A 21,943-nucleotide genomic window follows, 5' to 3' on the forward strand; every position below is an offset into this window, starting at 1 on the left:
TTACAATGTTGCATGTTCATTCTGTTCTATGTTGGTCACAAGATCCTTTGTGTCACTAATTCCAGGAACTGCATCACCATTAAAATACAAATTATTCTCAAAGCTGTCATTTGCTGGTAAGCAATTCTTTCTTCTTTTGTAGAAGAGATATCCTGCAAGGCCACTTCCAACTAGGATGATGACACCAACAATAACTATAACTCCTGTTTTGCTGTGATTTAGGGTAGAAGCCTTCTCATCTTTTGTCATTGCTGAAAACAAATAGGAAGAAATCAAGAGAATGCTACATAGTTTTTATCTGATTACTGGAAATGAGTTCTTTAGAATGTGTGATCTTTTAAGAAAAAGGGGTTTATTTGTTTCAAAGTAATGAGAAGAAAATGTAGCAACATAAAATAGCTTGATTTTAAATCACTAATATTGCATGCTACATCACAATTTTTTTTAATCTGCATTTGGAGATGTAGCCACATACAGTATATTGTGTACTCCTAGGAAACAGTGTCATCCTAGGAAACAGGTACAGTACTTAAGTATACAAAAAATTTTAAGAGACGTAATACAGAATAGAAGTTTTTGGTTTATGATCCTAATGTGGGACTAGTTTCTAGTTCTTTTCTACTTGAAAGACAATATTCTTACCCATTGTAGGTATTTCAGCGGGTGGCATTTCAGATGCTGCTGGCATTTCAGTTGCTGGAACTTGAAAACATTATAAATAATTATATTTTTGTATTATTATTTATTTCTACATAATTTATTATTTATTTCTATATTTTGGACCATACTGAGAATCATGCTCAGATAAATACATTGTAATAAAGCCATATGGTGTGAAAACACTTGGGTTTAGTTCATAGAAAATTATATACACCTAAGGCATAGCACAATGGTCTAGTTTATTCAGGTCTCATATATAGTTACTTACATAAACCAGCAAAAAAGAGGGAATATCAAAAAACTTCATGAAGACTGATCCAGACATCAGAGTGAAACCACAGGAAGATCTATATACCCTCTTCAAGATAGACATGGTCAAACATAATCCTCAATATAAATAAAAACTTTTGCAGTGCTTGCTATATAAGCATAAAAACTGCAATAAATTTGGTTTGCCAAGAGATTTTGATGGTTTACCTGCATAGACACTTGAAATCACTCATGAACTTCACAGTGTTCTAGCAGGTATCACATATCAACTAAAAGTTTTGTATCTCATTTAAATTTTAGCATCTGGACCATGAAATCTGGCTTGCTGGATAAATGTGCTATCATTTAAGGTAAAGTTCTTTACTTCGCCATGTGGATATAAAAACAGTTTATTACTAAATCTTGAATCAATGCATCATGTTCCATTCTGAAGAGGTGAGCTCAGGAATTTAAATTATTTTTATGAGTCCCTGCTTATTTATATCTTTTCCACTGTGCTGCCTAGTGACAGAAGAGAGGGTGTGAGCACCACTGTGCAGCACAGTTGTTCCCTCTGAATATCAGGAAAAACTTTTTCACTGTGAGGGTGACTGAGGACTGGCACAGGCTGCCCAGGAAGGTTGTGAATTTCCATCCTTGGATTGTCACTACAGGTCCTTATAAGAAGTCCCTTTCCAGCTGTCTTGTGAGCCCCCTTTAGGTGCTCTAAGATCTCCCTAAAGCCTTCTCTTCTCCAGGCTGAGCACTTCCTCACTTATGAAATAAAGTTAGATACTTTATGGAACAGACCTGCTACAGAACTCTCAAATTACTATGGTAAAGATTAGCTCAATAAATGAAGCAGAAAACATCTATTCTATGGGAAGACTTCCGTCATGATTTTGTGTTTCAGTCTTCAGAAAGCACTAAACATAACCAGCAACAACCAGTGCAACTCAGTAAAACCATGCTTCTGATGCTCCATTTACTGGTCTGTAGCCATTTAATTGTTTAAATTCTGCACATGGAGCATTGTCATAGCTCTGAAAAACTATGCCAAGAAAAGCTGCATTTCTATGACAGTGCAAGACTAGACTGTGACCTATTTTGGGGTGAGTGACTATGCAATCCTTGCATTCACACTAGAATGAGGTTGAATCCATGACATTCCAGATCAGTAGACTTGACTGGCTGAAGATAATCCTAGAAAAACTAAATAGTGTTCATCTGCTTCAGCTCTTTGCAATGGCTCAGCATCAAAACAGGTGAATGCCAGTCACAGCACAAATACTTCAACTGAATGGTCAAAATAGAACAGTGGTGATTTATTTTAACACTTGGTACCCACATCTATGAATTTTTGTCACTGACAATGCAAAAAGATAGATAAGTAGACTCTGAAAGGGTTGATATACTGAGATTTTGCAGTATTTCCTGTAAAAGATACAGTCATCATTACAAGCATTTGAGTAAGTAAGAATAATTTTGCATGAGAACAAATTTACAGAAAGGATGGCAGAAATTCTCTTGTTTCCAGTATTGTAGAGGAAGTGGGTAAACTGCAGCTACACATTTCAACCTTCTTAGGAAGTATAAGTAAGAGATTTTGGTATTGCAATGTATGCTGAAAGAAATTATTGTGATGATTTTTAGGAATACATATGCACCAGATGTCCCTACTGTCAAATTTGCACATTCAGTTATTTCAGGACAGCTCCAGTTTAGCACATTCAAGCTATGTTATTTGCTTTGATTTTCATTCATTCATGTTTTCACAACAGGAGGACAGAGAGACAAAAGATCCCAAGCTGTTAAATAATTCACACTTCATAAACACCCAATTCATAGAAACACTACATCATACCCAGAAAACATGTGTGCATGAGACTGGCAGAGAGAAATTAAAAATGGCTACTCCACAGGCCAAGAAGAAGGGATTCCCTGAGGAATATGTTTGCATATAGATGACACAGATTTGTGTATGCAAGGAATGGTCCTTACACTGACTTCTCAACAAATGTCAATAGAAAACAAGCAAACTTGTCAAGTGTGTAAGTTAGGTACAGTAAAGAAATGAACACAGTCTTTTTAAAGCAATTCTTAACGGGCTTGATGCTGTCCAGAACTATTTTCTGATAAGAGTCAATCTATGTTTTTGTTGGCATGGAAGTTTGCATCCTTTGGCATTTATAAAAATTCAGAACATCCAGCTGAAATGCATTGTGTGTAATGGCAGTCTACTAATACTAGTATACAGAGCATAATCCATACATAAAACTAATTCATAAATGCAGCACTTACTTTTTGGCTTTTTACAAATATATCCTTTGTAGGAAGAGCAGTAGAAATTATTCCAATACCCAGAGTCTGCATACATTTCAACGCAGTGCTCATTTTGTTGAGAAGAAGGTTCTCCTACATTCCAGTTGACAAAATTCACTGTAGTGCTGTCTAGCCACAACCATTGTCCTAATTGAAGAAACATCGAATACAGAAAAAAAAATATTCATTTCCATACTGACACCTTAATGTGCTCCATATTTATTGTCTTTGTGATAAATTTACTTGTCACCACTTTTGGAGACAGACTACTAAATTATTTACTTCTGACAATACATGTTGCCCCTAAGTTTTTATGCAAATTACGCAATATCAAATTTTGGAAAACAGCAGACAAATCTAGCTTATGGTCTTGCAAAGGCAAGACAGTTCCAAGAAGAATTTCCCACAAATCATAGCAATGGTGCTAATTAGTTATAATGGTGTTAATTATTTATTCCATTTATAGAAATAAGTGATGTTAAAATATAACTTAACTTCACCAGAATGCTCTTCATTTAAGTAACTTGTAGGAAGGTTTTGTGTTACTCTTTTTAAAGCCCACACTCAAATCTTTCCAGGCCAAATTTTATTCCATTTTTTTTCCAGTTTCTGCTCCTTTCCACAAACTTTACACACACAATTTTCCTTTTTATAGATCTCCTTCCAAAATCTTGTGATCATTGTTGCTCAGATATGCTTGAGACATTTTGCTTCTTCCTTCCGGTTCCTTTTTTCTTTCTTTCTTTTAATAGCACTATTTATTTAGAATAAATGTACTTCTTGTGACTTTAAGTTGTACTCAAGCAAATTCTTAGACTCAGCATGAAAATTGTATCTTGATGTCTTAAAAAATTCTACATATTTTTCATATGTTCTGGGTTTTATTTACAATTCCTGACACCTTTCGTGAGAGGACACGGCAAGTGAATACAATCTGGATACGCATGTAAAGGTATGAAATTTAGCTATGCAGTAATGCTGAAATTGCTGTAATCACTATCCAGAGCTACAATGAAGACCTGAAGAACTCTTGCATTTATGATCACTGTAAGAAGTGTGCTTCTCTACACTGCTCTAGAAACACTTCAAGAAACATTTTTGTGTCAATTGACCACATGAGTAGACCTCGGCTTTCCTCTATGCGTCATGCATATAAATGACTACCCTCAGATTCTTTCCTTTGCCACAAAGTTTCACTATTCCTGGTTAATATTCAAGCAATGTAATTGAAAAGTTGTCTTATCCCTAAGAAGTTTGTCATGCTTTGGGTAGGCATTTGTAAAAATAATCTTCCAAAACTCAAGAAAACCCCATGTCAAATCACCTGAACTATTCTGCAACCCTGCCACCAACAGTCACACTGGTATTTTTTGCCTGAACTTTGCTTTAAAGACTGTACTTTAAAGTCTATTGTAAGGATAGAAATATCTGTCTAACTGAATATTAATTGCATTTATGTGAAAGCAATAATCCTCAAATTTAGGATTTATTTAAAGCAGCCTGTTGACTATTCTGTCTTGCTTTATCTTCCTTATTACAGAAGTATAACGTGAAATTTTCAACACTCATGTCAAATAGCTTGTGGTAATTATTCACTGAAAAAAAAAAGATGTTAAAAGTAGAGAAAGTACCATCCACATTTCTGTACATTCCTGTCCAAAACGTTGATGTTTTCCCTTCAAGTGGTTCAAGGTTGTAGGTCAGAAAGCTGGATTCAGCTGAGTCTTCAATTGAGACCAAAGAGGCACCTGGAAGACACAAGGAAAGAAAAATCTCTTAGAGATGTTTCACAGTGGAAAGCATTGTCATTGTCCTGTCAACAAACTACTTCATGAGAACCCAGGAACAAACCTGAGTATCAGAGAAGGGAGAATCTTCTCACCCAGTACCAGGTGTCTACATTTACCATGGGTTTCCCTGGTAGGTTTTTATTGATCACATGTCAATATACACTTCCAGTGAAGATGAAGCCATAATCAGGAGAGAGAATGAGATCTCTGCATAATCTAATGGGAGACCAGACACCTAAGTCACATTGCCACCAGTGCTATAAACAACAGTGCTACAAACATATGAAGTCCAGCATAATCAATCTTCAGCCTTTCTCAAAGAAGGAAGTTGAGAGAATGAAACTGCACAACAGCCCTAGTTTAGCCACATATAACCCAGTCTAAACAGCTTTCACTCCAGCGGCATAAAACTGCAACAATCAAGGGAGAAATTAGATCAAGAATACAAAGGATAAAAATTCCATTGAACTTTAGTGACTGCTGTGGATGAAGATGTTTATCACCTATCATGTTCAAAGTACAAGTTTTCCACTTTCATAACCTTCACACCAGGCCACATAGCTCCTCTCATGCCTGGTCCTACATGCATGAGACACAGTGTGGGCCATTGATAGGAAGAGGTTTTCCACTACCTCCAAAATTAAGGCAATAATTGGATTAAACTGTCTCATCCAAAACTTTGACCATCCTCAAAATCATATAAACATATAACACACGTTCAGCTTTCCTCAGTCAGGAACACAAGTCAGGAATATGTACTCATAAAGTAGGATACTCACCTAGTCGAAGACATTCTAAAGATGCCTGGGCCCAGTTTCTTGAAGATGAAGATTCAATGTAGTAGCAATGACCTCGAAAAGGGATCCAAGACCTGTGACCTTCTGATTCAGGACACTTTCCTGGAAGCTGAGGGGGCTCAGTGGGAGCTTGAACTGATTAAAAATAGTTTAAAAAAACCCCATGTGACTACTCTCTTACATTCACTGCCTTTTAATTTTTGAGGTTTTTGGTATTGCAAGTTTATTCAATAGCAGAATAAATAGCAGAGTAATGTGCGCCTAAGCTTTGCAAAATTTATCTAAATATTGATATAAAGTGATAGCTATTCAGTCATCCTAGCCCTTTCTTACTCTGTATTTGCCCTAATTTTAAAGTAGCCCATTTCAACCTAAGTAAATTCTAATGATTTCATCTATTTAGCTCTTGAAATAAACCCCAACATCTCTAATGAGATAATGATTATAATTGCAATGGTCAGATTCAAGTTCTTACCATCAGACTTTTTGCAAACAGAGAAATAACTTTCATTGCAGAATCCTGTCTTCCAGACTCCAGTAATGTCAAGATAGACACAGCCTATTTTTTGCTTTGGCTCCCCTTCACCCCATTTTGTGTACTTCATTCTCCAGTTATCAATCCATTCATAACGCCCATTGGTCTAAGAAATAAACACATACGCTGGAATGATTAAACTCTGTCAATTCACTCTGTCTATGTAGTGCTTTGTGCTAACAGGATTGGGGCCTTTCTTAGGAACAACAAATACAAATGGCTGAAATTTTGAAATTTTTGTTGCGACAAACAGCTATTGATTGAGACATGCAGCAGTACAATAAGCACTTTTCAGAGAAAGGAAATGAAAAGTGACATTGAGTTAATGTTAAACTTAACAATACCTTTAATTTGGAACTAATAAAAATTTAATTTAAAATAATTTGTGGGAGTGAAATTCTGATGACTAATTTTTGGACTAGCTGTTTCCCCAGAAGTTTCAAGACACGGAGACTACATTAACTTAAAATATATTTAAAACTGTAATCATTTCCCACCAAAGCTGGTTAACTCAGTGATTCATCCTGGTGATTAATGCTAGAGGCCTCTTTAGATTTTTGGGAAGTGGTGTATTATGTTCATATATTTGGGTTTTTTTCATTTGCTTAGCCAAGTGGAGTGTGTGGGACAAGTGTATTGTATTTAAATATACAGAAACTATTAAAATACCAAATAACTGAGGAGGGGGAGACAAATAAAATTAAACTAGGTAAACTAATTATTTATTTTGCTAACTATCCTCAAAAATGTTAAAATATCCATAGTTTCATATTCATATATTCATAGTTAAAATATTAATATTTATAAAATATTCACCTTCTTATATTTCTCAAAAATAGGTATCATTATTAAAATAGATGTTTTCTTCTGTAAATTCTAAAGTACGAGGATTTTATATCACATTTATATCACATTTATACCTGATATGTATAAAGAGATGTTCCAAGGTGCTAGCCTAAAATGGTTTATTTGGATATATATACACTTATAAGTGTACAGAGTATCATAGAAAAAGTGTGAAAAGCATGCACAATATATACATTTTAATCAGATAAACAGGAGAGGATAGATTCCTCTGACAGCACAAAGTACTTAGGTCCAAGACATTAACAAATAAGATAAAGAGAGATGTTAAGACTTTTCAATTCCTGATTTGTCCATAAGAGAAGCAGCATCATGCTGAATTAGATTAATGTTCTTACCACATTACTGTTGAGACCAATCCACACAGGCACCCCATACTTTAATATCTTCAGCCACAGGAATGAATGACTGTAGGGGTCTAAGACACTGGAAAGGTCAAATTGATTTTGTTTGCAGTTTTTCCATGCATCCTCCCATGTCATTTTGGTATGGATGAACAAATAACTACTATTCCCATAACGGATAATGTTGGACAGTGATGAAGTTGTAGAAGGCAGAAATTCAGCATCTGTAAAATAAAGGATGAAAAAAGACCCACATACTTGTTCAAAAGGGGAGTATGATTTCACTGCGGTTGCAAATAGAACTAAAGAAAAGTCTTCCTTATTTCATATTCCCTGATTTATAATCAGCATGGGTTAGATGAACTGTGCTTTAAGCCAGCATCAGTAGTAAAATTCAATTACAAAGCTATAGAAAGGGAAAGAGCTGCTTGAAGAAACTTCTGACAGTGAAGGAGCATTCTGTGCAATCATCAAGAATAATATCATTGAAATTACTTAGGATTAGGTCATAATTTTTTTCATAAAATCTTTTTTCATCAAATGAAATGGTTTGCAGAAACTGTTTGGTTTCCCAAATATATTTTCCCAAGAAATAAAATGTTTACAACAGACCAGTCCTTAAAAATTACTCAGATACTTAAACAGATGCAAGATTTAAATATTTTAATATCTTTTTTGGAGGTGATTTTGCTCAAGTTCAGTGGAGGTGAGTTACAGTCTCATACCACGCAGTTCATGCTATATGTACAAACCAGAATTTTCCATAACATGTTTTGAAAGCCAGTGTGCTCAAAAAATAATAATAAAAAAAACCTATGGAACAAATGTCATATCAAGGGTCATACTAGACACAAAGATGCAGATGCAAATTCCAGCTCAGGAAAATAACAGCACAGCATTTGCTGGGAAGGGTCAGATGAGAGCAGTGACTAACAGGACTTCTGATACGTTTGACTATTTGACCCTTTTGTTCCTGCCTGTAGAACAATTTGTGCATTTATCTTTATTGGAAGCAAAATTATTTTTAAATCCACATATTAAAGTGATTCCCTGTTAAAAAAAAAAAAAGTTTGGTTTTAACAAAAAGAGAAGTACCTGCATTAATTTGGCATATATATCCTCGGCTGTTATCACAACTCTGATCAGCCCACTTCCCTGCTTCCTTAACAGGTTTGTTTTTCATGGCAACACAATCAGCCTCGAGGCAAAGAGTTACAACATTAGTTTAAAATAGCTAGAAGAAGCATATATGAAACTTTTTCCCCCATTTATATCTTCAGACACAAGTAATGTTGTAATTTTACTCTCATATCTTTGTAAGTTTTAAGAGCACAAGTTTTAAGTTCCTCAAGTGGTGTGGAAGTTCTATTCCTCTTACACTTCAGAATTTTCTTTGTTACTTTCTATTGCACTACACTGGGTGAGAAAGAGGACCAGATAAATTCTAGCATTCTCAGTCCTCAGGCACACAGCACAGAGAGGAGTCACAGACAATTTAAAGAGAAATTAGATAAATCATTGTAGAAAAGACCGAATAACTTTGCCCCCGAAATAAAACAGAACCCTTAAAGTGCGATGCAACAATTTATTGTTTCAAGCTGTAATAGTAAACACACCAAAGTTAGAACAGCTCCTGCCCAAAGGCAGACACTGCTGTCAGTACCACCCTTACTATGACTTTTCAATTTCTCTGACATGGACACAATAGCTAGAAATTAGATTAGCACATATTAAATAAACAGCGATTAGTGCAAAAGCCTGCAGGGTTACAAGTGGCTTTGTGCAATGAAACATTCATATTAATTTTATTCTGTTTACGTGTTGGCTTTTTTTCTGTCCATGAGAAGACATTCATATAATTACTTCATTTGTGGGTAAAAAGCATTGGGATTTTAATCTTTCAAACTGAAGTTGTGTACTAATTTGTACTATGATGACTTTTTTTTTTTTGCTAAAATCAAGTAAACATAAAAAGAAATCTAAAATTTATGAAAAAGGGACTTCATAAGTTGTAATAGGATTCATAAAAATCCTATTAATATACATTAAAAAGACATATATATATATATTTTCTTTGAGAAGTAGCATTTTAAAATATTTTTCTTTAGAACTCCAAATTCTACCTAATTTTTTTTTCTTCCCTTAGATATAAGAAGCTCACAGGTGCTACTTTCAAAGACACAGAAAAGGATAATATACATAAAAATAAAATTTCTAGATTAAAAATGTCATTCAAGAGAAATAGAGTTAGCACTATAAAGTCCTGTAGTTCTAGAGCACAGAACTATCTACACACACGATCAGAGAGAAAGGAACTCTGTGACCTATCCAATCAGTTTGTTTGACAGAGAAATAGAGAAAGTGATTTTCTGGTAGTTTAGGGGTTTTTTTCCTTGTAAAAATTTGAATGGCTTTTTATGGAGTCATGTCCTTTCTGAAACTGTGACTGGCAGAATTTTCTTATTTGCTGAAATGTAGGACACCTGTTTCAGGGGAATGTTTGTAAATGCCCCCTTTCAAGCTACATGCCAGCTGAGAAACCTGCCAAGTTCTGGCATTGTTGCCAGAGGACTGGGAGGATGTTCATTGTTGTACTTTTGGGAAAATGCCATGGAAAAGGAGAACCAATGCCCTCTTTACACAGCCCATGGGAGAACACAGGCTGAACAAAAAAGCTGTGTAGCCTTTACAAACACAGAGAACTGAGAACTGAAACAAGTCTTGGTATGGGCACTCCACAGGCACTGTCACCAGCTGACACAGCTACTGCACAAGGGATCAAAACCATTCACTCTACCTGGATTCATATCCAACATGTCTACAAGTATGAGGGTAGTAAGTCAAGCAGCAATATACCTAAAACCACCACAAATACATTAGTTCAGTCTTAGGCAGGGTGGGTCTTGGTCTCTTTTCCCTAGTATAACAAGGGATAGGACAAGACAAAATGGCCCAAAGTTGTGCTAAAAAATTGACTCAACTAGATTGGATATTAGGAAAAATTTCAGCACCAAAAGAGTTTTCAGACATTGGAACAAGCTGCCCAGGGAAAAATGGTTAAGTCACCATCCCTGAATGTATTTAAAAGATGAGTAGATGCAGCACTTAGGGACATGGTGGCCTTGGCAGTGCTGTACTAACAGTTGAACCAAACAATCTTAGAAGCCTTTTCCATGATTCTATAAAATAAAATTTCAGTGAAGAATTTGTGTTTGCTATTTACCTTGCCACTATATGCATATAAATCCATATGTCCTGATGGGAAACCTTTGGCCCAGTTTGTAAAGTAAACCCCTGTTCCATCTGTCCAGAGGAACCTCATTTCATGATTTATATCATTTAATCCAATCCATGTCTCAGTGGCAAAATCTTTTAAATGGAAGGTAAGAAAAGCTAAAATAAAGAAATGCAAAGAAAAAGAGAAATAATTTTAATATAGGACAGTTGAAATATTTGGCCTCACTGCGATTGGTGATATTAAATACTTTTTCTGAAATACAGAACACTACCCTGCTGGTAACACAAGAAGGTGAGATGAAATAAATGTTGAGTTTGATGAACAGGAAACTAGATATATAACTGTAGCTTTGGGCAGAATACTTTATCTAAGTATCTAAGCTGGTACTGGAATGAACCCCAAAAACATAACAGAAATGTTTTTTAGTATGTCCCAAGACACTTTTGAATCCTGGTTCAAGACATTAACAGCCATGGAGATCACATACATTTTTAATAATTCTACAAGAGTGGTTGCCCCCCAGTGACAACAGCACCACTGAGTTCCTGCCATTTGTGTATCTGCCATTATGCCTGCACTTCCTGCAATGATAATAGCTTTCTGCTAATAGCTCCATTGCTCATTTCTCTTTTACCTAGAATTCAAGTCCTGCACATGAACTAAGCACCTGAAATTTGTACTGCAGAAATTATGTAGGGAAAGAATATAACTGTTTAAAAATGGAGGCTTTATTCTTCAGCTCGTCACAAGCAGAAAACATAATTAGTACTAAGTTGTTATCAGCAGTTTAAATTTAAACTATTTAATTGGTCAGACTTCAATGCATTGCTTTACAGTGGTTGAGTTTTCAGTGTGCTCTCTTGAGTTCACAGACAGTATGTGTTTTGCAGCATCTGTTTTTCATCATATTCGCATGCAGGATAAAACAGTAAGCCTAAAAAAAAGTGTCTATCTATCAAAGTCAATTGGACGTGCGCCTTGTTATTCAAGAATGAGGTAGCTTTCCCTGACTCATCTCCCTGAGGCATGGATGCATCTCCTAGGTTCATCACAATAAGCTCCTCTAGTGAAAAGAGTGGTATGTCTGTGTGGTGAGCTCTGGGTATGTGTATGAGCACTCAAAACTGTTTCAAGTTGCCCAAAGGCAAGTTCTCTTCCTAAAGGTGCTCTGCTTGATTTAATAGGAAAGCTATGCAGCAAGTTTATACCACCTAGTGAAACGACATTGTTTGGAATGGCAAATGCAGGGTCCAGCTGGCATCATGTGCCAGCAGGAAAAACACACTACTTTGGCTGCCAGGGCAATATATATATATATATATATATATATATATATGTATGAGGGAAAACTAAAATTTTGTAGATTCAAGTGAAGACTTCACTGTAGATTTCAAAAAAGTATATGTTTTGGAACAAAAATCAGATGTGCAATCATTATTCAAATCTGTTCATATTCAGACAAAAACCCCAGCTAGCCTGTAAGGATTAAATGTCATGTCATCTAGTTGCTACAAAACTGTGCACAGTACCTTGCACTTGTTCATTAGGGATCGAGGCCAGGTTTCCTCCTAAATTCATGCAAGCTGTTCGTGCAGCATGCCAAGTAACACGTTCCTCTTCTGTAGATCCAAATATTTTGTAACACTAAAATATGAACAAATTCTGTATATATTATTTTACTCCAATAGCCCTCAATTGATAATCACCATTTTTAACAGAGCAGGATGGAGAAAAGGCAGTAAAATTATGCATTTATAAGAAAAAATACATTCAACTTTAAATGAGCTTTTATGTAGGTCCTGGTTCTGTATAAAATTAGAAGTCTCATTAAGGTGTTTTGTTCAACAACCAAATTTGACCTGAAATCCCTACAAAATAAGCAAATCCTGACTTTTCTATAGACAGCTAGCAGTCCTAAGTAATACATGACTGATTTTAGTCTGCCTGATTATTAATTTTATTCTACAATGCATACCATGTCAGTAAAGTTAAGGAAGACAAAATGTAGTCAGCAAAAAGCATTACAGTTTGATTAAAAAACACCAAGATCAAGGCATCAATACTTTAGGAATTCTGACGTAATGTGTATCAAAAGATCTGAAGAGCTGACTAGAGAATCATCTTTCATCATCTGTGACTGAATTTTCTTCATTAGAAGCATCAGAAAAGTACTTTTCCTTCAAAACAATGGATGGGCAAACAAAGAAAAGTGTGCATGTGTCATAGCTCTCTGCAAAAAAAACCAACAATATTTTGTTTTAATAATCAACATTTTGACTAAATAATTCCCTTTTTTTTTTCTATTTAAATGCTTTGCCAAACATCCAGCATGGACTGTATTTGTTATGGTACCTTATTACGAAAAGAAAGCCAAGTTGGACGACATCCTCTTGGAGTTGAAAATGTTGTTGGAGGAACAGTGGAATTAACGGAACTGTTGTGCCTTTCACATATGTAGGGATTTGGATAGCCACAGTTTATATCATTCCAAAATCCTGGGTGTAAGATAAATGGGGAACCATATGACACCACATCTCAAGTCGGTTAATGGAAATCAGTTTCACTCATTCTCACCTACAGTGCTTTTAGTTGAAAGACAAGATCAAAGCTGTCTCTCAGTTTATTATCATTCAGTATCAGTCTAGGGAAAATATGTCACTTTATACACACTGTAATTACAGAATGTTAAAAGCTTTGAAGAACCAGGTACTAGAAATTTCATAGTGACACATTTGGTCAATTTTAATAAAAAATATAAATCAGCAATCACAACCATGGACCTCTAGCCACAGACCTCTGTCAGATCTTCCCCATGTTAGGCTAAAGGTAAGCATAAGACTACAAAATTATTAAGTCCTGTAAGTAATACTATGGTCTACTTCCATAACTTTCTGCAAAAGAGGAAAAAAAAAGGAGGAAGAGGTGCTTCTCAGAAGAAAAAAAGTTGCGACGCAAACACACAAACAATGAAATTCATGAGAAAACATACAAAACTCACCTAAATTCTTATACATAACTACACAGTTTTCGTCATTATTTGCAAAGTTTGGTTCATGTGGTGCCCATGCCAAATAATCCACTGGAGTGCCATCCACCCAGCTTGAGAAAAACAATCCAACAAAATCCTTCTTTAACATAAAATAGAACTTCTTCCATGTTAAAAAAGTAACTTTGCAATATACTTAATATAGCTATTCATAATAAAGTGTACAAGGTTTTTTGACCAAATTACCTCTTTATTAATTGCACTAAACTTACTCTCTGCTCAGACATACAAGGTAAAATACATTGAAAAAGCTGAGCATCCATGTCGATTAGGCAATGAAGAACAAAACTGTAACCAGGCAAATTATTAGGACACAGCTTTCTAGTGGTCTGCAAGTGACAGAAGTGCCCAGGTAGATCTTTCAGACACATGCACAAGGTACTCAAAAGCATATTCATCTTAGGGACCCTACAAACCCAGCAAGGCAGAAACGCCTCATTTTCAGAGGCTCAACTAACATCCTAATAATCCTCATTGTTACTGTGGACTATAAGAACTGAGAACTACTAGGCATCTATCCAGGCCCTTCAAAGGCAGACTGAACTGAATCCAAGCCTGAATAAACATCACATGTCAAAATCAATATGGTGCTGCATACTGACATTCAGAAAGGCCTGCAGAAAACCTGCTTGACTTCACAGTGCAACAGCTATCATTGTTCTAGAAAAAGAAAATAGGTTTCTTTTCTTCCTTTATCAGAGTCTGGTCTCAACAGATAGGGATGGGGAAAAATTACAATTTTACCTACCAGAAGTCCTATATATTTACAGATAGAACAGCTATTTATATTTTCAGTATAAATCACAGAATAAAGGAAACTAGAATTCCTGAATAAAAATTCAAAATACATTAGCTACAGTGTAATTTTTTGTCTAGCTTTGAGAGAATTTTATTTAGGAAACATGCAGCATTTCTTCTGGATAATCTACAGCTAAATTAAGATGTAATTAAGCCACTTGGTAATACAATAATTTTTAAATTATGTCTCAAAACTGGGTATGATGTACCTTGTACGTTGGTCAATACTCAGTTGTAAACCAATGAAATATGCATCCTCTTTGCCATTTTTCAATATCTAGAAAGCAAAAAATTAAAATTTTACAAATGCCTTCTATTGTCATATAAACCTATTATGTTACTGATGAGTAATATACTTCTAACTGACAGATATATTCTCTAGCTACAACATTTAAGTTAAAGCAGCTCACAGCTGACAGTCCACAGTCAAACTTCACCACTGGCCAAAAGTGTGATCACTGTATGAGCACTTCCCACATTTTACTTGAAAGCCACTGAAATCAGCATCTATTGCACAGTCTCTGCAGTGGACTTTATCTGACTAATTTCTTGCAAAGACAAGCCCCTTCCTACATTTTGGATCTAAACTGATACATGTCCTTGCATCTTCCCACTGTAACTCCTCAGCCAGCTCAGGAAATGTTCTGTGCAGTTCAATTATAACTTTTAAACATATTCCTGACTAAAAATAAGTCAGCCTTGACCAGCATAAAAAGCAAACAATTCCAATGATATAAGAAATAGGATTTCAAAGCTCTTTCTCATAGCATAATCCATGTCCCAGTTTCTTCTCTCTCCATAATTATATTCTCACAAGGAGAAGGAGGCAAAGGAGCAAATTTGAGGACCAAAAAGAGACTGTTAGGTAGACTATAGCCCAGACAGATAAGATCTAAATCCAATGTTTTGAATGTTGCAGGTAAGTCAGTTGCTGCTTTGACCCACTACTTAAGATATCCTACACAATCACAACTCATCAGTGTAATACTTCTTCCTAAAATGAAGCCACAGATCCCTTAAAAATTAGCATTAGTTTGTTCTTTATACTAATCTGGCTTAGTGTAATGCAGTTTCATTATCAAAACTTGTAGAGAGAACACCATGGTGAAAAGGATCTGTGCCCACGCTCACTTTTTTTGGATGGCTTATTCCATAATATTAATGATTTTTCTTACATATCGCCACAGGAACTTTCTTTCACTTTCACTCTCAATGACAGAAAGGTCTCCAAAGTTCTTTTTGCAGAACTCACGACCCTCTTCCATAGGAGCAGTCTCCGTGCTGAAATAGTACTGTTTGTCCTCATGGATAATCCATCCATCCTCAGTAGTCCTGTATTCTGTAAGAAAATTGCCAAGGTAATTATTCTGCTCCTGAGATACAAGACATCCTCCTTAATAGCATTTTAACAATGCTTTTGAACACACACACACACAGAGAGAGAGAGTAATAGCATTAAAACCTACCAGGTGCAGGAGATTCTGTTGGTTCAGGCTTCACACTTGCCCCTTGAGAAAAAAATATTTATTATGATTGCGTACTTTTTGTCTGAAGAGAAGACATTTACTGTGACTGATAGGCATATTTTAATAGTGACCTTGACTTTTGCAGCTAGCAATGGATTTAACAACAAAATATAGAAGGAACTAAATAGCCTATTTGTTTTATTTTTTTGTATACTGTTCAATTTTAAATATATAGTCTTGTTTCCTGAGGCTATTCCTTATATGCAAAGTATTACAAATACCTTGAACTTTATCTGAATCAAGTAATTTTATTATTCATTTAAAGCAGTAAACTTTATGTCCCAAAGCATAAACTCTGCTAAGACAGTTGTCCTGGATCTCCATCTCTCTCTCTTCCCTTGGTCTCAAATACTTGAATTCCGGCTTAAGCCAGAGGCAGCAGGAATGCAGACTGGGTTTTCATCTGATGTGGTGTCCTAACTACTGCAAAGTGAGGTTCTTCCACCTTTTCTGGTTGAGAGTAACTTCTACCTTGATCTTACAAATTTCCCTAGATAAAATCTCACTGGAAAAGATCTCAAGAAATTAACCTGTCCTTAATGAAAATAAAAACTTCAGACTAAAGAATTCCCCTGTTTGTTTTTGCTATGATATTATGGAGATGGGCTCTTGAATGTCATTATTAGTGTCTCAGGAAATCATTTTTATACAGAAGAACTCTCTCAGTTTAGGCTTATGAATTAGTTTTGCACTAAAATGTAATCTCACAAATAATAATATTTATTAAGAAATTCTATGACTAAAAAATTCTCTTACCAATAAAAGGCAGATCTGATATTGCAAGTAATCTAATGCAGCATCTATCCTTATTTTGCTCCTCTCTATCCCACTGTAAGAATGTAGTAAAACATTTAAACATGCACTTTCTAAAAAAGCTCAAATTTAGATAGATGCACTGCTAGTGAAACTCAAGTGTTCCCTAAATTATAAATATTGTCTTGATATCTTCAGTCAATAAAAAGAGCATCCAAATACATATCTCATGAGAATTTAGTAAGTAATCAATATGTGCATACAGAAATAAAGTGTCTCCAAACCAGGCTCCATCCTGAAACTACACATTCCTAGCAAATAAAACAGCACCTGGGGCAAGTGAAGGAGGGAACTATTCTTACAAAGAGATTTTGAAATTTTATATTAAAATTAAGGTGGAAATCAACCGAGAATATCTTCTTATTGACTAATACACAGGAGTAAGAAATACCTTTTCTTATTTGGCAAATCCATCCATACATATAATCACAGTGTCTGTCATTCCAAAGCATGCTGGAATCACCACTGATCTCTGTACAAAGTTCAACTCCTTGATAATTATTTGGTTCTCCAAAGCCCCAGTTTTCATACCTCACCTATGACAGAAGAAGATTCTGTTATATGGAAATAAAGTAAGGGAGAGAGGGAGGAGACAGAAATAAAGCACAGACCTATAAATTGTTCCTATTGTCAGGTTAAAAACTTAAGTAGGAGGAAATCAGAATCCTCCTGGGCAAATGCTGACATTTCAAACTTCTATTTCATATTGAAAATGGATTGTATCTTAGGTAATAGTTGTTGTTTTTCACACTTGGAAGAATAGAAATGTTTTTTTACGGGGCCTAAATTCTGTAAACTACATTTGATAACGATATTGGGGCATGCTGCATCGTGATATTAAATTAATTAAATTTACAATATGAGTAAAATAGGATATTATTCAGATACAATAAAAATGTTGACATTTGCCTCAGAAAAGCATTACTGCTATCCTAATTTTCCTATGTAAAACCCAGTTTTAGGTTTCTCTACAATAAATTGCCATCAAAATACCTTGACCAACCTTGTGTCAAGTACACTTACATCTCCAAAATCACTTTTGTTTTTAGAGTTTTATACCCTAGTTTAAAGTGCAGTAAGACAAACTGGAATTTTGAAAGTGTCTTCGTCTCCATGGAATGTAAGCCACTGCAGATAATGAGCAAACAAAAGAACTAAAAAAGGACTATTTTACAGAAAAAAATCCTTGGATTTATAAGAACATCCTTTTAGTCTATATGCATTTCATTTCCTTGTTTATTCAATAACTATCGTCTAATGAAAAATCAGTATATTTTAGCTAAAAATATCAATCCATTAAATTATCTATTACCTTTCCTAAAGAGAGCATGATACAGAGGGTTATGATTAAGCATAAAATTACACAGGAACACATACACTACACATAAATGAGAAGCACAGGGAATGCAGAATAACAGATGTGGAAAATTAAATTACTCACTGGAGATCCATCACTCCAAGCAAAGCCATCATCAGGATTCAAGTAATATAAACCCATCCAGAAATTCTGGTGGTAATAGCCATTGTTTCTAAAAAAAAAAAAAAAAAAAAGAAAAAGTACCAATATTAATAAGGGCATTAAAATATTTTTAACAATCTATCATTTACTACAGTTAAGAGTTCTCTAAGGATAACACAATGCTGTTAAAAACAATAACAACCAAGATGCAAATAGGTTAAAATGCAACTGCTTCTAGCTGTTATCATTAGCATTAACTCAGATTGAAATACACATAAAAAAAATTACCAGATATAACTCCTGTTCATAAAGTGGCTTAATACCTTTCTATAATGGTTCACTGGCTACTGTTGCTCCATTTCTCAACTCTTCATTTTCTCTGTAAAGGCACTTACAGTTTTCAAACAGAGTTTCTTTTTGTAATTGAATCACTTTTTTAAAATATCACCTTCAATTAATCCTTCTCTGCAAGCAGACACATTCTACTGATTTATCAGAATATATACAGTCAATTTGTGGCAATGAAGCATCTGACACTTCTTCCTTACTGTAAATACGCAGATGGGATTCTAGTGCATTTTGCAGGACCATGATGTTTCCTGCTTCTTGTTTAGCCAGGAATGTTCAAGATCCTTGAGCCTGCTTTGTTCTGGCTGTATAGCAAGTGTTAGCTCCTCATCTTATTTAGAAATCTCACATCTGGTTTTTGCAGTTCAGGGACTTACTAACTTTAATTATGTTCCTTATGTAAGAAAAAAATTAATCTGAAGTTGCCTCTGCTTTTTGATTAGTTCTTAAGAGTGACAAAAAGTCAGCATATTATCCAGATTTTTTAAACTGTTACCATTTTTGTACATGAAAACAACTGGCATCTGTAGTAATTTTATAATATCAACAACTCCATAATAAATATCTTTACTTTAAATGATAAATGTTGCCTTAACTAGATATCTTGCCAATGTTACTTCAGCACTAGCTTTTGAGGTTATTGTTGCTAGCCATTCATATACTGAATGCTATTTCATCAGCTCTATGTTTTTTCTGTGTGTTTGACACAGACATGGAATGCAGACTGGCTTATACAGACATCATCACTTACACCTAAGAAGAAATATTCCAGAGATATCAGGAAGCTAGTTGAAGTACCTGCTGGCCACCCCACGGATACTCACGCGATGGAGCGCCAGATCACGTACTGCTCATCTTTGCCATTAATGGAGGCCAGATCTCCTCCTATGGAGCGGCAAAATTCCTGTGATTCCAGCCAGGTCTTCTTGTGCTCTGCTCTGGAAAAAGGCTAGAGAGACCATTTTGCCATCAGGCAGAACAGACCACATAGATTTGCAAGGTCATGAAATATTAGCTACCCAAAAGCAACTGATTTACAATTATACTCCCTGGGGATTACAGAAACTCTGAGTAGAGGGCTTAGGAGTGGTCTCTTTAATGCAAATTAGCACACTGCATTGCTGATAGTAGTGTCTACTGCAAGGCAACAACCAGACAACAATCTTAACAGAACTGGAATTTAAGAGTGAAAGGTCAAACCCTGAAGATTAGTCTTTAATAGAATGAACAAGACCATGAGCATTTCAGTAGAAAGGAAGAAGACTTCTATATATAATCTGGAAAAAAGATTATGAAACCATAGGACATGCATATGCCAACTTTTATTGTGATCACAAAATATTCTGAGTTGTAGGAGACCCATAAGGATCATCAAGTCCAGCTCTTAAGTGAATGGCCCATAAAGGGACCAAACCTTCAACCTTGGCATTATAAGCACTATGCTTATAACATAAGCACAAAACTGAGATAAACACATGTATGTGAAGCAAACAGAAACTATCTTAATGAAAAAATAAACAACATACTTACTTTGAAACAGAAGCTAATACGATTGCTTGAGTCCCAGCCCTCTGGACACTGGGGAATAGGAGTTGTTGTGGGAACAGGTGGAGGTGTCACTCCTTCTGCCCACACCTTGCATATGAACTTTGCCTTTTCTTCACATTTTATTACATCCCATAATCCACCTGCTATTCCAGTCCTCATGGCAACACAGCCTGGCTTTCTTCCTGATTGTAGACAGGAACGCACAAAAAGGCCATTTAGGGTGTTATAAGTAGTTAGAAAAATTCATATTTTATCCTGGCAGAAAGAAAGTCGTTCTACAGAGTCAAAAACATTTCTAATGGCAGAGAAGGTCCCTGGGAGGACCACAAAAATTATCAGAAGGCTAGAACACCTCTGCTACAAAGAGAGGTTTAGGAGTGGGGTTGTTCACCCTGGAGAAGACTACAGAGAAACATTATCATGACTACTCAATATCTAAAAAGTGCTTATAAGAGGAAGAATGACTTCTTACCAGAGCTTATAGTGACAGAAAAAAAGGACAACCATTTTAAAATTAAATACAGTAGATTCAGATTTGGCATAAGGAATTAATTTTTTAATTATGAAAGTGGTAAGTAAGTGGAACAAATTGTGCGGAGAAAAGTTCATTCATGAAGGTTCTCAAGGTCAGGTTGGACTAGGATTTGAGCAACTTGGGCTAGTGGAAGGTGTCCATGGCAGGGGGTGGCGACTAGGTGTTCTTTAAATGTTCTTTCAACACAAACCATTCTGTGATTCTTTGATTCTAATTTATGAAGAAAAAAATTTCTTTCTGATGTGATCATGTCAGAGATTAAATGACTTCCCATTGCCATATTTTGTCCTTCTTATCCTACCTTACAACTCCATTTTCTCTAGGATTAAGAGATGCCTCACGCATGCTATGATCCCACACACTCAGAAGGTGCAGTGAGCAAGTGTGCTATGAGTCCTGGCTGCACAGGCAGCACTCACAAGGATGGTCACTAGGCCTACAGAGATTGCTCCTCCAGAGTAGTACAGGCACTGATTTCCCCAGAACAGTTGCAAATCAGAAACTTGATCTCCATGAAAAGTTTCTTCCCAAACTCATAGCAAAAACTCATTTCATCACTAAGCAGGAACTTAGCAGCCACGCTGGATTCCTGGGGAAAGCAGTTGGATGTATTTGAGACCCATTGGCCATTATGTCATCAAAAGAATGCTAAGGAAAAAACTTCAAGCAGTGAGCAACTTATTTTGGGCCCTGTACTCATTAAACAGCACACAGTCATACTTACCAGGCATTTCAGAATTCCAGTGTGTAAATAAGACAGATTCACCATTAGCCCACTTGAACGTTCCCTTTTCTTCTACATCTGAAAGTCCAATCCAAAAGTATTTTTCTCTTCTCAGCCCAACCAGACTGGTCAGATAGGCTTGTTCATATCTGTTCAAAAGAAATCAGTCAAAAAATTAGTACTGTTAAATTTATTTTTTTTAAGTTGTAAAAGATTTGCTATTTTCTCAGAATTACCACTACACCTTCTTGAAAGCATAGCTTGGATGGATTTTCTCTAGCAAAGAATATAAAAAAAAATTAAATAATAGCTATTTTGTAAGCTTCGATATCAGAGTATTTTGCTTT

General features: G+C 35.5%; 1 protein-coding gene across 1 annotated transcript in view; it reads right to left on the bottom strand.

Annotated features, from left to right (window-relative positions):
* Positions 1-21,943, bottom strand: part of LOC134052823 (macrophage mannose receptor 1-like) — a 50,681-nt gene continuing 28,738 nt past the window's right edge. The window contains exons 11-30 of the mRNA XM_062507512.1: positions 21,597-21,745; positions 20,320-20,519; positions 19,614-19,738; positions 18,424-18,511; positions 17,374-17,518; positions 16,110-16,151; positions 15,819-15,982; positions 14,853-14,920; positions 13,798-13,898; positions 13,152-13,294; positions 12,329-12,443; positions 10,785-10,954; positions 8,657-8,759; positions 7,556-7,785; positions 6,294-6,459; positions 5,801-5,953; positions 4,863-4,979; positions 3,211-3,378; positions 643-696; positions 1-251 (exon numbers count right to left, since the gene is read on the bottom strand). Of these exons, the coding sequence (XP_062363496.1) occupies positions 1-251; positions 643-696; positions 3,211-3,378; positions 4,863-4,979; positions 5,801-5,953; positions 6,294-6,459; positions 7,556-7,785; positions 8,657-8,759; positions 10,785-10,954; positions 12,329-12,443; positions 13,152-13,294; positions 13,798-13,898; positions 14,853-14,920; positions 15,819-15,982; positions 16,110-16,151; positions 17,374-17,518; positions 18,424-18,511; positions 19,614-19,738; positions 20,320-20,519; positions 21,597-21,745 (2,752 nt within the window). The remainder of the gene's footprint in view (positions 252-642; positions 697-3,210; positions 3,379-4,862; positions 4,980-5,800; positions 5,954-6,293; positions 6,460-7,555; positions 7,786-8,656; positions 8,760-10,784; positions 10,955-12,328; positions 12,444-13,151; positions 13,295-13,797; positions 13,899-14,852; positions 14,921-15,818; positions 15,983-16,109; positions 16,152-17,373; positions 17,519-18,423; positions 18,512-19,613; positions 19,739-20,319; positions 20,520-21,596; positions 21,746-21,943) is intronic.

The sequence above is a fragment of the Cinclus cinclus genome, chromosome 1 (assembly GCF_963662255.1).
Source record: "Cinclus cinclus chromosome 1, bCinCin1.1, whole genome shotgun sequence".
NCBI lineage: Eukaryota > Metazoa > Chordata > Aves > Passeriformes > Cinclidae > Cinclus > Cinclus cinclus.